The sequence below is a fragment of the Nyctereutes procyonoides genome, unplaced genomic scaffold (assembly GCF_905146905.1).
Source record: "Nyctereutes procyonoides isolate TBG_1078 unplaced genomic scaffold, NYPRO_anot_genome, whole genome shotgun sequence".
NCBI lineage: Eukaryota > Metazoa > Chordata > Mammalia > Carnivora > Canidae > Nyctereutes > Nyctereutes procyonoides.
The window spans coordinates 9,653,946-9,669,709 of NW_026575120.1; the positions used below are offsets into that span (position 1 = coordinate 9,653,946).

A 15,764-nucleotide genomic window follows, 5' to 3' on the forward strand; every position below is an offset into this window, starting at 1 on the left:
GCAAGATGACTTTGCTATTTGGTGCTATTTTAAATTCCCAAACCTAACTATAGAACCTTCAGGAAAAAATTAGCATGGATCATAAAAGTCTTCCATCCAACATTAGGAACTTTCTGCAATGAAACTCATTGTTTAGATTTGCTTAGATTAGCAACTAGGTATAAATTAAATAACAAAAAACCCAAGAAGTTCTCCTTGAATTGTTATATGTTTGACTGACATAATGACCATATTTTCATAATTTTTGAATGTTTAGAAAAGAATGTGTATATGTATATATACACACATATATATGTGTGTATATATATGTATGTGTGTATATATATATATATATATACACATACACACACATAGAGAGAGCCAGTCACAATGTTAAGCTATGTTTTAGAAATGTATATATTTTATGCTTTTTCTTTTCTTTTTTTTTTTCTGCCTTTTCTAATGCCTTTTAATCCCAATCTTATTGGAAAAAAGAATTTGCCCTATAGTAGATAGATACACACATATGCAATCTGCTAATTACTTTGGGACTATGTGGATCTAACAAAGACCAGTTGAGATTTCATATAAAGAAGGATCTCATAGGCAGTCATCATTACATGATGGGTTATGGGAGGATCCTTTCATGAATTCAAATATGGCAGCTTAAGAGGCCACATACACCATGCTTACATAGCTTGTACGCTGTATGTTCATTTTTATTTGCCTTTCATTTGGCTTGGTCTTTATGCAGGAGACCTTAATTTCGCAATTAATTCTTAGCTAAGAAGCTCCATAAAAACTTCTGGGCATCTGTTTAGAGAAGAGAGTAATAGACCTAACTGGTTTTCAAATTAATTAAGTACTGCAGTCTTTAAAAGATTAATACAAGAGAATATACAAACTAATCAATCATATCCTCTACCAGATTTTCTTTTCTTTCTTTCTTTCTTTCTTTCTTTCTTTCTTTCTTTCTTTCTTTCTTTCTTTCTTTCTTTTTTTTTTTTATCAGGAGAAAAATTGAGTGAGATTCAATATCCCATAGGAACATTGGGCTACTAGCAATAAATTTGCTGAACAAAAAATATTATTTCCACAAAATTTGCCGAATATATCAGTTGGTCCTTTAAAAAATTGGCTCATAGGGGTAACAGGCTTCATTTCCCCCTCTCTCAAATTGATGGCATTGTTGGAAATGCTGTGATACTGGTAAATAAGTCATTATTAAACTGACAATCATATAAAATGTTTTGTAATATGAAAAGCGTATCAGATTGGATTCCCATGAAGGCTACTAAGAAAGAACAATATGAGTGGAATGGAATTGTCTTTTCAGTTCATAGTATCTATTCTGTTCTGATCATTTATTAATTTCAAAATGTCTCTCTTGTCTTAATACAAGAGAATATACAAACCAATCATATCCTCTACTAGATTTTCTTCTTCTTTTTGTTTAATCAGGAGAGAAATTGAGTGAGATTCAATATCCCATAGGAACATTGAGTTCCGTGAGTAAGCTCTCATCGTGAGCAAGAATAGAGACACTTGAAGATATTCCTTAAATCATCATTACTAGTGCTAATAAATAAGTAGGTCCATTTTTAGTCTTTAAAAAAAAGGTGACTTGGTCATATTTTTTGCACACAAATTAATAACCTATAATTTCAAAATAACAGAGTCACAGAGTGGATGTTTAAATACACATAGACCCATCATTCATGCGTATGTTTGAATATATGTCTATGTGTCTTTCACTAAATAGTTATATTCAGTATATTGTACTCATGGTGAAATCTCAAACAAGTCATGCACATAATAACTAGAAAAATTCCTTTCCAGAAGGTGTCATTTTTCAGACACTGCAACTTTTTCTTGAGAGCAGATCCAATTTATTAAAAAAGCATTCAAACATGGCAAATATACTAATGTTCCTTATGTTTACTTGCCTACTCAGCATAAGCTGCTCAGGTGTGTTGAGTTCCTGATAATGCTAAATCCTCATTAATTTGCACTAATGAAGGGGATGTCCTTTATAAATTAACAAATTTAATATACCAAATTACTGCAGGAAAAATATATTGCTTAAATAAACATCACGAAAATTGCAGGATTTAATTTTTTTTTGATCCATAATTGCAACAAAATTATTTTCAATCACTTATAGCAAAAAGTTGTTTTGTAAAAAAGTCTGTGAATTCTACCCAAAACATGCATAATTATGCTTGCTGAGTAATTTTAATTAAAAAGATTAATTTTTTTTAGAAAGATGCTTTTAGTGTAGAAGTGTACAACTTCTAACTTGTGTTTTCCCCAAGAATATTCAGAAGGTTTCTATTTGGAACCTTAATCGTTAAAGATATTTTTAAAGCCTCCCGGGTAAATATCTAATTTTAGGAAGGGAGATTATCGTGATTGTTAATATTTTTTTAGGAATGGAGATTATTTTAGGTTGTCTCCGTGTAGATAGATTTTTATAATAACCTCCTGTTCTGGTATTTTTATGTAACATTCAATTTAAAAAGGAAATGTTATGGTTAACCTTTCCTCTAATCTGAGATCTTTCATGCTGGAGCTAGAAAAGCTCTGACTCTTTTTTTTTTTTCTTGAAGGTCACAGTGACAACTACTTGGTTTGTCAAAAGTATATTTGAAAAGCATCTTGATATTCATGTTGGGATTGGGACCTCTGTCCAATTCTTGTGACCCTGAGCTTACAATTTCAGTCCGGCTGTCATGTCATTGATGAGACCCAAAGGGCAGAAAAGGAAACTTCTCTCCTAATGTGGGCACTTGCTTAGAAATGTGGATCTTCTTCTAGGTATTCATAGGGAAAGATAAATGTTGTGAATCTTGGATTAAAATCTTTCTCTCAGCTTAAATTTCCCCCAAAGAAGCACAGATTCATTTTCTGAAGCCCAAATCAAGAAAGTCATAGCCACGTCAGAAACAGGTATTGCCATATTATCAACTCAGGCTGTCCTCTTTAATGCTTGCTGCTTGAGAAAGTCCAAAGGGTATTGTATACACTCACATTCTGATCCCTTTCACTTGTTCCAATTTTTTGTGGGTGTAAGAGGCAATGTAGGCTCTGGTGCCTTGATAATAATCTCCTATCTTGAATGGCCGGTCCTCCTAATGTTTGATAGAGAGGGCCATCCATACTTAATCTTCACAAGAAAGACATATGTGGTCGTACTAAAGGTATATTTCTGATCTTTATATATTCATATTTTACTTGACGCTTATTCTTAAACATCCCTGCTGAATCTCACGTTATTTTTTTTCCCTTCTGGTTCCACAAAACCTTTTATCCCTAGAGAAGCTTCTGAGGTTGAAGAAATATTGCCAGTTAAATTAAATCTTCTTACCTACTGGACTAGATCTAGCATGGAAACCTGAAATGGTCATATTTATATTTAAAGGTCATTTACGTTGATTGTGAGCATTTCTAACTCCATGATTAACAGACAGTTAATTCAACATAAAATGATAAAGATGATTTGCTTAGGATTTTAGTAGGCGCTGGTAACTTCCGTAATATATGTGTATATATCACAACAGATTCAAGATATCTTTTTGTCCTGGTTAGTAAAGAATGAAATATTATTAAGTCATTAACAATAATTATGCAAACAGTGAAGGTTGAATGATATTCATCATGGCATCACTGCATCTTTTCAGGCTTCATATTCTTACTGAAAATACTAGCTTTTAGCATGGGAACCCCTTTTCAATAGGACGGAAGAAGACAGAATTGGTTAGGCGATGGAATCGTCCTTTGTTCCATTATAAAGACGGTAAATTGAAAGAAAGCACATCAAAGCTTAAACAAGACTGTCACGATTCCCATGATAATGGTGTGTCCAGACGTATATAGTTTCTTCTTCACTCCCTTGGGGTGGGAGCTCCCTACTTACTCTGTGCCCTGCCTGGAATCACTGAAAGTCTATAGAGAAGGCGCCCCCATTTGGGTCACCGTTGGCAATTTTCCATAGAGTTCAGTGTCAGAACTTGATGTTTTTCACCAATCCCACTGAGAAACATCACTGGTTTTTGGTTTTGGTTTTGAACAAACATGTAGTTCTCCGAAGATTGATAACCTAAAAATTCTGACCACACCTTTGATCCTACAGCTTTGACATTTTTTTACTTCGATCTGCCTTCCTTTCTGAGAAGAAGCCCACAGCCTCCTTGCTGTATGTTGTTCTGCACTAGCCTTGCAGGGGGGTGGAGAATTCTTCTTACATACTCCAGCATAGCTCATCTCATGCTCTTGCCCAAGAAAGAAGAACTACTTATTTGGGCAGATTTTTTTTTTTTTTTTTTTTTTGCATTTCTGACTTTTGGGGTGGATAGAGCCTGGGCTTTCATCACCCTCTTGCAATACTTTCTTCTTTTACGCTCTTTTGTAATTTGAAGGTAGGCTGTGGAAGTGGCTCCCAGCCTCCTGATAATACATCATAATATCCTATCACCTTTTCTTTTTGCAGACATCATCACTGGCATGCCAGCCTCAACTGAAAGAGCATATGTGTCTTCAGGTAAGGAAAATAAGCTCACCGAATTTTACTAACCAGAACGACAGGCATAACTGCTGGCTGCACCTTCTACTAATCAGAATCCCTTCTGCTTCCAAATTGTAGCTGTTCTTGTTTTCTGCTCCCAAATTTTCTCCAGCTCATTTTGCCTTTTGATATTTCGCTTAAAAGAGTACAATTCTTGCTATATGTGTGCAGTTGGGCCTGAGAGGCATGCATGGGAGAAAGAAATGTCTAGATACAGCTTAGTGACATTAGACCAGAGACATCAGGGTTATACATTCAGTTTTTACAATCTTTACAGGTGCTTCTCTTAGCCCTCTCTTCCTTTCATCCATGGTAGTTCATGCCCGGATAGTGTGTCAGTGTCCAATCCCTGACCTCTGGATCCTAACGAGCAGTTGTTGATCACTAAACTTACAGAAAACATTGATAGAAGCCTGAACTTTTCAAATGTTGTTTGGTTTGTTTTTGGCTTGTTTTTGTTTGTTTCTTCCTTGCCTATAATATTTGCCGGTAGCACTTACAAATCTGAGCAGTATTAGCAACTTATAACCCAATTCTACTAATGCATGTATAACCATAATTCATTGATTTCTCCATTGGCTGTGCATTTAATGAATCTGCTGTGAATTCTTTTTTCTTTTTTCTTCTTTCTTTCTTTCTTTCTTTCTTTCTTTCTTTCTTTCTTTCTTCTTTTTAATTTTTATTTTATTTTATTTTTTACTTATCCTCTGTTATTCTCTAGTTAACAGGACCTTGGGATATTTAAAAATTCATATTTAATTGGAGGCAAGTTTTTAGAGTCCTAGGTTCAAAACTCAACTTCAGAAGTATGATAACTTGTTTCTGTGTGACACTGTACAGTTTACAAAGATGTTTACATCTCATTTGGTCTTCACAACAGATGTGTGAAACAAGACATTATTTTTCTTGGTATATATAGATGAGAAAGCTGAAGCACTAGAAATGTTAAGTCCTATGTCTCAGCAAGTAGGAGAGGGGGATCCTTGGGTGGCTCGCGGTTAAGTGCCTGCCTTTGGCCCAGGGCATGCTCCTGGAGACTTGGGATCAAGTCCCATGCCAGGCTCCCTGCATAGAGCCTGCGTCTCCCTCTGTCTCTATCTCTCTCTCATGAATAAATAAATAAAATCTTAAAAAAAAAAAGAGTAGGAGAGCAGATCCCTCCAGCTCAATATTCCTTCCCATTACCTGTATTTAATGTTTTGGCTTCATTGATTTCTCTTGTTATGACCTGTACTTTGTTGAGAAGCTATAAGAGGCCATATCATCGAACACAGACTTTTCTGATTTAACCGTCACCAGTTTCTCCTCTTCCCATCAAAGCCACCTGTTCAAGATCATAAAAGTTAAAATCTCTGTATCTTAGTTGGCTCTGAAAATGCTTAGGGCATATACATGTGTTCTTAAGGTATATGTATGCATGTTACTGGGTGGGAGGATCCTGGGGTCTAAGAGGGTTGTACTTTTCTGAATGATGGAAAGAAAGCAAGAGAGAAGGAGACACCAAGGGAGGGGAAGAAAGAGAGAGGTAAAAAGAACAAGAAAAAAGAAAAAAAAATTGTTGAGGTATCTGAATTTTTCCCCCTTTTGTTCAGGCATTTCTTTCTTATAAGGGTCTCCACTATCAGACTCCAATAGATGCTGTTAGGAGCCTGAGCTTTTCAGATTATGTGGTGCTTCTCTTGGGAATCAGGAGCGATTATAACTATTATTTTCTGATATATGACTTGAATCTTTTAACTTCCTGGCTGCTGAACTCAATACCTCTTTGATACTAACTTGCTCTTCTTTCTGACTAATAAAAACCCACAGGCCCCATGCTTTTTTTTCCTGCATGAGTTGTGTTTTATGCTCTGTCTGTATTTAAACAGTAGTTTCTCTTCCTTTGTACTTGCTACCTAAGAGAATCTTGCTACCGTATATCATCAATGATCGTATTATGAATTTACTTAGCATGTTGTGTTTGATCTTAACCTGATTGCTCCAGTAGATCGATGCATGGACTTTATTCAGCACCATATTTGGTCAGGGTGTTTATGCAGACCATGTTGCCTGAGAATAGATTCATTCTTCTTCTTCTTCTTCTTCTTTTTTTTTATTTCCTCTACGCATGAAAGTTGACTTTCAGTCTCTCTAAATATGGGGATTGTTCTCTTTGGTTTCATGTTTCTGAAAATCAAGACCACACTTGAGGGAAGGAACGGTGCATTTCATCTGTATTGTGGATCTGTTCAGAGTAATGTTTCTAGGAAGTTCATATACCAGTTGGTACATGGGGTATCTTCGCAGATGGACTGACCCCATTTTCATCCCTTTCAAAAGAGTCTTTGGGTTTCGACTACAGAAATAGTCCTCTGTGGTGTTTGAATATTGCATACATCTTCCTCTGACTTTGAAATGCTTCAGCTTTTCTGTTGCACTGTTTTCTAGTCCTCTTTTTCTGGATGATCCTCAAGCGTGGCACATTTCTGGTGTAAGAATGCAAGCAGCCTGACTCAATAAAGCTTCATTTCACTTCTCTGTTTTATAGAGTCTCCCATTAGAATATCAGTATCAACAGAAGGAGCAAATACTTCTTCATGTAAGTATATTTAAATATTCCATATGCTAGTTTCTAACCCAAGACAATATCTGCTTTGCTGGAGATGGTGGTCCTGTGTCTGTCTTCTGCCCTCACTGAGGAACAGTACATCAAGTTTGGGAGTAGGCTGGTATTTGGTGTTTGGAAGGGAATGGCCCCATGCTGTGCTTGGGGGGGACTAGCTATCCCCTCCCCCTAAGATATACACGGATATTAGAAGACACATATGTGGTGGTGTTCTAATGTAGTGTCTTTGAATGTTGACAAATGACTGCAGAGCCTCTGAGGCCTGGTTCTGAGTGAGCAATAGAGAACATTGTTAGTTGTTTTTAGCATATCTTGATGCCTTTAGCAATTGCCTAGCCCTGATCCCCAGCTGTTTGGAGCTTATTCTAAAGCTCCCCAGTTCTCATATAAAGTCTGCTGTGATAGAGTAAGGAAACTATATATAGATGCCCTTAATTCAAATTCAATAGCAAATGACTAATTATGAAAATGTTTGAAAGCAGGTCCCTAGGCAAGATCTCAGATTAGTTTTCATCTGTTTAATATGAAATGTGCTTTGTGCTTATGGAGTTCTACAACTGTTAGATTGATTGGTGCTTTGTGCCATGTCAGGGGAACTTAAGAAATTAGCAAGGACTAGTAAAAATAGTTTTGGTACTTATGAATTCTGAATCTAATAGAATTAAATTTTGATATCCAGTGGGGGAATTTATCAGACCTTGAAAATAAAACCTATAATTAACAGTCTTGCTTTCCCTTATTTTAGCTCTTTATTTAAAGCTATTTCTCAGTTTGAGAAGCTCTTCAATAAATAGGTATTCCCAGTTAACTCTATTTCAACCTGGAGACTGTGTTTATGGCACAATTTCCTTTGGCTATCAACATGGTAGGAAATACTTGCAAGAAGGTCTGTACTTTAGGCCACTTCAATTGTTTTGTCAGTCTGTTTAAATATATATAGTTTGAATCTAAAGCCTTTCCCTTCGGGTTGGTACCAGAACTCTAATGATATGATGTAAACGTATTTTTTATTGCATGAAGTATGATGTTTTGACTATATTTTAGCGAGATAAAGCATCATTTATCTAGATTGATGGAAGCAATCTAGTGAGATCAAACAGGAAATAAGATGCTAGAGAAGACTAAATGGGCTTCTTCTGTATTCTAAAGATACTCATTACATAGTCTAAAATGGTAATCCCTTCTGGGGAGTTTGGGATATTTGTTATTTAATTCTACTTATAAAAAGATTAGTATAATTATATAGATTTTAGCTAACTAGCATTAAGGAATCATGTTGAGCTTTGTTTTAGATTTTCGAGTGTTTATTATACAAGGGCAAATACTAGATTTTTCTTTTTGGCATTTTGTCTGGGAACAATTTCTCCCCTGCATGATTCATTGAATAAAGTTATTGGAACTCTTGTAATTGGAACCCTCCTGCTATCATTAACAGAGCGATGGATGCTATCCTTAAGCATATCCGAGTAGTTTTGGAATAGAAGAAATACTTCTTTGGGTTTTCCAGAGCTTTAGGGAACTGAAATGAATCTCTCAGTTTACATTTGTATTCATTGCAATACTGTTGAGAGAGAAATAATTTTGAAATCTGACTCTGATCTCTAATTCTCAGTAGAGTTAGTTCCTGATATTCGGTAAAGGTTTAAGACTAAGAATGAAGGCTTTGTATTTTGATATCATGTTAAAATATTTCAGTGTGCCATTTGCATACATCCTCCCTTCCCCGTTCATGTTAGGCTCTCAGTAAATACTGTGGAGTTGATTAATGTATACATTTTTTTTAACCTCATGAAAATACACTCTGTAATTTGAAAATATAACCAGTGGTGGCAGGATCCTAAGTCCAGTCTTGGTTGGAGCAATGAGAGCAGCGTGAGGCACTCAACCCATCTGGAGGGAACATCCCCAGAACTCCACAGTGTAGAAATCTGTGATGTCAACATAGCTGCATCCAGTAAAGGCAGAAATGTGAGGAAACAAATAGCCATAAGCAGGACATATACCTTCAAATGATATGTAAGAGTTGAAAGCCTTGGGAAAGTTCACATGGGTTGGAAATAATCAGCCCTAAAGAACAGGTTCCTTTTCACTGCGTTTCAGCCAGAAAGGAGATACCAGTAAATCCCTGTGCTTGAAAAGTGAACCGTGCTTTTGCAATGTAATCATGTCTGGGGGGGGGGGGGGGGGGGGCTACATTCTCTGAACTGTTGACACTGGTGTTCTCTATGTACATTTTTTTAAAAAAGGTTTTATCTATTTATTCATGAGAGACACACAGAGAGAGGCAGAGACACAGGCAGAAGAAGAATCTGGCTCCCTGTGGGGAGCCTGATATGGGACTGGATCCCAGGACCCTGGGATCACATCCTGAGCTGAAGGCAGATGCGCAACCACAGAGCCACCCAGGGTGTCCCTCTCTATGTACATTTTGAAAAGCCTTCCTAAAGTACTATGGATTCAGCAAACCTTTTATGTCTTATGATGAGTTGGTGTGCTTGTGGGGTCAGCCGCAGCCCTGCTACTTCTCCATCTTTCGGGTCCAAATGTGCATACTTCTGTGCAGAAACATCCCCTTACCGCCAGTCCTATTGATGAGAGAACCTCACTGCTGAGTAAATCCTGGGAGGGTTCAGCAGTATTAGTTGAAGCCCTTGGCCCCGTTCAGGTGCCCTGCAGGGTGCCAAGTCCATCTTTGCTGCCCACATCCTGCTTCTCCCCAAACCCCTCCCTGACCATGCCCAGCCTCAAAGTTCTACTTTTGTCCTCTGTAACTCCTGTTGGGATAGAAAAGACAAAAAGAAGAGAACAGAATTGCTCACCTAGCTATCTGAAATACCACTGCTAATATTTTAATATATATTTTTCTCATCAGTGTTTTTTATTCTGGCTTTCCTGTTTATCTACCCTCCCCCTCTCTACTTTTAGTGTATCAAGCATTTTTCTCATGTCACTAAATACTAATCAGAAATATTTTAGAATAGTTTTAAATCTTAAATTTTTAAATAACTTTTTAAATCACTGTAACAATAAAGCAGTTGTTCTTGACTAGAGGTTTTAAAGGGTTTATGTTTCATTTACAAGTACCCTATCATTTCTTCTACCTAGCATTTCATAAATATTGGTGAAATATCAAAGTTACTAATCCTTCCCTTTTTTTTTAAAGATTTTATTTATTCATGAGAGACATACAGAGAGAGAGAGAGAGAGGCAGAGACACAGGCAGAGGGAGAAGCAGGCTCCATGCAGGGAGCCTGATGTGGGACTTGATCCTGGGTCTCCAGGATCACGCCCTGGACTGAAGGCAGCGCTAAACCGCTGAGCCACCCGGGCTGCCCCATAATCCTTCCCTTTGTAAGGACAGTTTTAACTTTCTTTTTTGCAATTAGGATTGAAATTTGAACTGTACGCTCACTATTTTTTAGTTGTTAACTTATAAAATTTTCAAGAAGTTTCTTATAATGATCTTATAATTAACATTATTTTCCTTTATTTTATTCTTCTTTTTTGGTAAATGAGGCATTGGTGACTTGAAACGTATGATTTGCTAAATGAGTGTCCTATATTACACATAGTAAGTGATATGTAAAGAGAAGAATGTGAACCTTACAAAACAGTTAGTAGGGCTCTCTTGTTCCTCCTTTATGTGTAGGATCAGCAAAAAAGTAAAAGAATTGCTTGGAACAAACCTCAGACTACTCTCTGAAGTGCTAGCTGTCTGTGACCCTATTTTGGTGTGATTTTTTTGAATGCTATAAAAAAGTGCAACTGTTATATCAGTCACTTTACTGAATTGAGAACCATCCATTTCAGTTTAATATGTAAATGAAGGAAACAAAAATAAAAAATCTAATGAATAGTAATTGGAAAAAATAAAGATAAGTTTCTGGAAAACAGTCTTCAATAGTAATAAATTTCTAATAATAATAATAATAATAATGGGAAACATCTATTGAAGACTTTCTATGTGCCAGGCACTGTGCTAGGTGATTTGCATGGATCATAACTCATAGTTCTCATAAAACCTTAATCCATTTTTCAGATGATAAGGCTGATAGATCTTACCTGAAATCAGAGAAGCAGAATTCAAACCCAGGCAATCCACTAGCCTGTCATGCATGACATGTGAGGTTTTGTTGCCTCAAAGAAAGAGCCTTTAATATTAAAAAGAATGAGATTTTGTGAATGGACTGGAAAGTAATCTTTTACGCGAAGTGGATTGGGAGTATGAGTGGCAGCTTAGGTAAATGCAGGACCTAGGACCAGCTGAGCCCATATGATCTGTGTTTTATGCATCAAAGCATGCCAGGCAGTGAAGTGAAATGTAGAAAACACACAACTTGGGTGGACACATGCTCAGAAATCTAAATATGAGTGCTGTAATTACTAGGTAAATTTAGGTAAGTTGTTTAATTTCCCTGAGACTCAGTTTCAGGGCCCATATAATCTTGTTTATCTCAAATCTACATTGGAAGCCTAATGTGGGAAAATTAATGTGAATCATTTAGCACAGCTTTGCTTTTAGGTGGTCTCCTCTATCTGTGGGAGAGAGAAAAATGAAAAAAAAAAAAAACAACAATGTGACTCTGAAGAGAGACTGATAATCAGAGGAGGCCTTCTATCTCATTTGAACAATGTAGGAAAATATCTGTATTTTTGGAGGAGGAAAGGGGTTAATTTTTTGCACTCTAAATGATGATGCTGAAAGTTCTATGCCAAGAAGTCACTATGTCTTTTCAGAATATTCTATATTCTCAGCTAAGGCTGCATTTCAAAGGAACTTATCCAGGAAGTCCTCGGAAATCTCTGAATGAAATGGACAATTCAATCTTTAATTTGGCACCTAAAAGAGCTAGCTGAAGGGGAAAATGTCTTTTGTCTGCAGGACATTTCTGTTATAATGAGATACAGCATTTTCACTTGGGAATAGCACAGTGATACGTATTGATTAGATAGCACCATGTCTGCTGGTCCATTGGGGAGATTTAAAACTATGATTCTTACATTCCACCCTCAGCTCTAACTGACTTACCTGCTATTATGGTAGAGGAAACTGCCTGAACCTATGCTAAATGATTCGCAGCTGGAAAAATGGCATTTCAATTTCAGATCTTTATTGGTCGCAAAATATGAAGTCTGTCCATTGGAGAGCTACTTCCAATTGAATGTAAATTGTATTTGCAGGTTTCTTGTAAGCATGGCATTTTCAAGGGTGTGGTGGCTCATTCTGTTGTGGAGAATGACAAACAAATTCTCATGCATCATATAGTAAGAGAATAATTTAAAAAGGAAATTGCCCAACTGGTATTACTTCCATCTTTCTAATTGCCTAGACACATACAGATTTTTAGGACAAGTGACTTGGAGCAAGAGCATGGACATATACATCACAGCCATTCCTATGCTCAGGCAAGTTATTGCTTTCATGTTCATTCATTCATTTTGTAAGTGACTATATCTTACTTTTTTTCTTCAAGTACCACCTGCCACTGTGGTACTTTATATGTAATATAATTCTTCAGTTCTGCCTTTGACCTTTCTAAAGTCATTGACTTTCATTGCATTCCACTATTGGATAAGATAATCTCAAAACTTTTGATCAAGCTTATAATGAAATCATAGTTAACTTTTTGTATTCAGTTAAAATTAACCTTTACAAAATTATTCTTTTGAACCATGAAATAAATCATTTGTGTGTATATGTATATATAACTGATATTTGTATCATAATGTATATTTTATAAGGCATATTTTTATACATTGAGTCATTTATTCACACAAGAACTCTGTGACCTAGATTTTATCCCATTTGTCAGATGAGGGGTTGATCCTCAGACACTCTGACATGTCCAAATTCAAAAACTAAGTAGGTGGTAGAGCAAAAATTTAACCTGAATCTCCTGATTGAAAATGTTATGGTCTTTTATTTACAAAGTCTTATGGAATCCATTCAGCTAGTTTGAGGGAAGGCCTTCTTAAAAAAAAAAAAAAAAAAAAAAGCATCAAGATGCAGTTTGTATAAAGCCTCCAGAAATATGATCACATTAGTCCCAGTTTCTCAAAGCCAGCTTTTATTGAAGTAATATACTTTCCACAAACTATAAGGTAATGAAGTGGACAGGCAAGCCCTAGTTAATGACAACACAATTCAAGGGTTTAATAGTAAAAAAGGAGGCAAAAGTGTTGGTGTAGAACTATTTCAGTGACCTTGCTGCTTGACTTTGTTATTTTCAGAATGATGTGGTGTATTTCCAAATACGCTCTTTTACAGAGATGGGAATACTCTTAGAGTCATTGTGCTAGTGGGAGTTTGATCTTCATCAAACAGGCATATTTTCCTCGGCTTAGTTTATGTTGAGGATAGATGCATTGCCTTACTCCAGACTACTATTTAATTTAGTACATGATATCTTAAATCATGAAAATTATCTGCACGATAGAGTAATTCATAAATGGAAAATTGTCAGACCTGGAGCAATTATTTCCCTGTATTTTATTCTTTGGGGTGATTTTTACTGAAATATTCTCTTTAACATTAAAAAAATCAGTCTTTTTGTATATTAGCTGAGAGAGGAAAGGACATCTTTATTCTTCCTGTTTTCAGAATAGTAAAAGCTATAGTAAGTATTTTTAATCATTTGGGATAGAGCAGTGAAATGGATTATATAGAAAAGAGTTTTAATTTTTTAAATGTTGAAGTGGAGGCCAGGGAATGGAGACCAGGAGGTACATATCAAGAAAGCCTCTAGAATAACAGAGCTAACAAGATTTTGATAAATTTACTTATGCTGAACTTGGTGGTTTTATTTTATTTTTTTTCTGTGTGTGTGTTTTTTTTTTCAAGTTATCTAAGGATCTGAGAAATAGGAAAATGGGAAAAGAAGCCTTTAAATTGGACCTGGGATACTTTAGGAAATAGCTCTCTCCCTGGAGAAGAAGGAGGAATAAGATAGAGGAAGGGATGGAGAACAGCATGATAAAGCAAATAGAGATATGCAAAATAAGAAATATGGATTGTGATTTAAGACTGTATCAATTACAAGCAATAGAAATTTAACTCCAAAGGGCTAAGATGTAAAGAGAGTATGTTGGCTTACATAACTGGCCCAATTTGATCCAGAGCCTCAAATGCATAATGGAATGGTTCCTCAGTCTTTATGTGTTTTTTTCTCTATAGATGTTAGCTTCATTCTTAGGGGGTTTTCTCTGCCTGACAAGGAGATAACTGCTGGTGTCTCTAAGCCTGTAACCCCTCAGCTCATAATCTAAAAAAGAGAAAGCCTATTCCTTATCCACACAGCAAAATTTAAGGAAGAATGCGATTGGTTCTACTTGTGTCATATGTCTACCCCTAAAATCTTTACTGTATCAGGGGAAATTAATGACTTCATTTGGGCAGGGGCGGGGTCAGATATCCATTGCTGTGTGTGTTTGGGTTAGTGAGACAGATGGGCTCAGTGCCATGGGAATTGCAGAGTATAGGTTCATTACAGAGAGGAATGTTTTGTACCTAAAGAAAGACACAGTGGGCTAGACAGGCAAAACCAACACGGCCATCTATGGCTGATGAGTAGACAGCTTGAAAGAATCAGGAAATGGACATCAGAGAATTTTAAAGGAAATTTAAAAATCAATGTTAACTGGATATTCTTTAATCAGGCAGACATAATTAATGCAGAAATTTTAAAGAAAATGAGTTAGAAAACTGAAGACAATTGAAATACATTGAAAGACTCTTATAGAACCTATGAGTTGACTATATAATCATTCTTAAAAACACTCTTTAAAAAAAAAATCCAGAAACTTAATGCTTTTCTGAAGAAAGTGGAAAAAGAAAATGAGTAACAGTTTTCCAACTAAAATACATGGGAAGCATTTTTGAAATCTGTAAAATGTTCTGACTTTGGAGTTAAAAGTCAAAGTCTGCTTGATCCAGATTCTTTTATTAAAAACTCTATGATTAAACAGATTTTGAAAAATTACTAGTTTCTTTCACCAGAGTAACTGTGTGTTGATTAGTTTGTTTGCTTCTTCCTTTTAACAGTAAGAGAAGGAAAAGAAGCATGCTTAGCCCATTCCATTTCATATTGTACAGAAAAGTCAGCAGGTCTTGTTGAAGTGTGAAATAAATCACTTTACTGAGGCTTTATCAGCCTCATAGACATGACCACTGAAACCTGGAGGAAATAATGTCTTCACCAGTTCATCTGTAGGCAGAACTCACTTTTCCCCGCCCTATTCTTATTATAATGCATCTAGCATACAAGGCACTTGAGTATTTAATTCATTTTTTAAAAATAAAGGTGCTGTGTATTCATAGTTCAACTAACGGTCAAAGAATTGCTGGAATGGCACTTTTCATTTTATCTCTCAGTCTACCAGAAGTCAGTAAAATCTTTAAAACCAATTATATGTGCCAGTGTGGGTTAGAGTCTCAAGCTACGCTCATCTCCATTCAAGTGCATAACTATCTCTCATTTAGAGATTTGGTGTTTAGGTTGAATTTGTTGATCACATATGAGCTGTTGTTTTCTTCATTGCTCAGGTATTCCAGAATTTGGAATTTCAGAAGAGATTCTAGAATCTCTTCTAAAGGGAATATCAAGCTTTTTAAAAAAT

General features: G+C 36.0%; 1 protein-coding gene across 3 annotated transcripts in view; it reads left to right on the forward strand.

Annotated features, from left to right (window-relative positions):
* Window positions 1-15,764, forward strand: part of NRG1 (neuregulin 1) — a 1,074,849-nt gene that overhangs the window by 915,091 nt on the left and 143,994 nt on the right. For 2 of the 3 annotated variants that reach the window (XM_055334836.1, XM_055334837.1), the window contains exons 4-5: window positions 4,469-4,519; window positions 7,071-7,121. The exons of the other annotated variant lie outside the window; for it this stretch is intronic. In XM_055334836.1, the coding sequence (XP_055190811.1) occupies window positions 4,469-4,519; window positions 7,071-7,121 (102 nt within the window). The remainder of the gene's footprint in view (window positions 1-4,468; window positions 4,520-7,070; window positions 7,122-15,764) is intronic. 3 annotated transcript variants of the gene reach the window in all.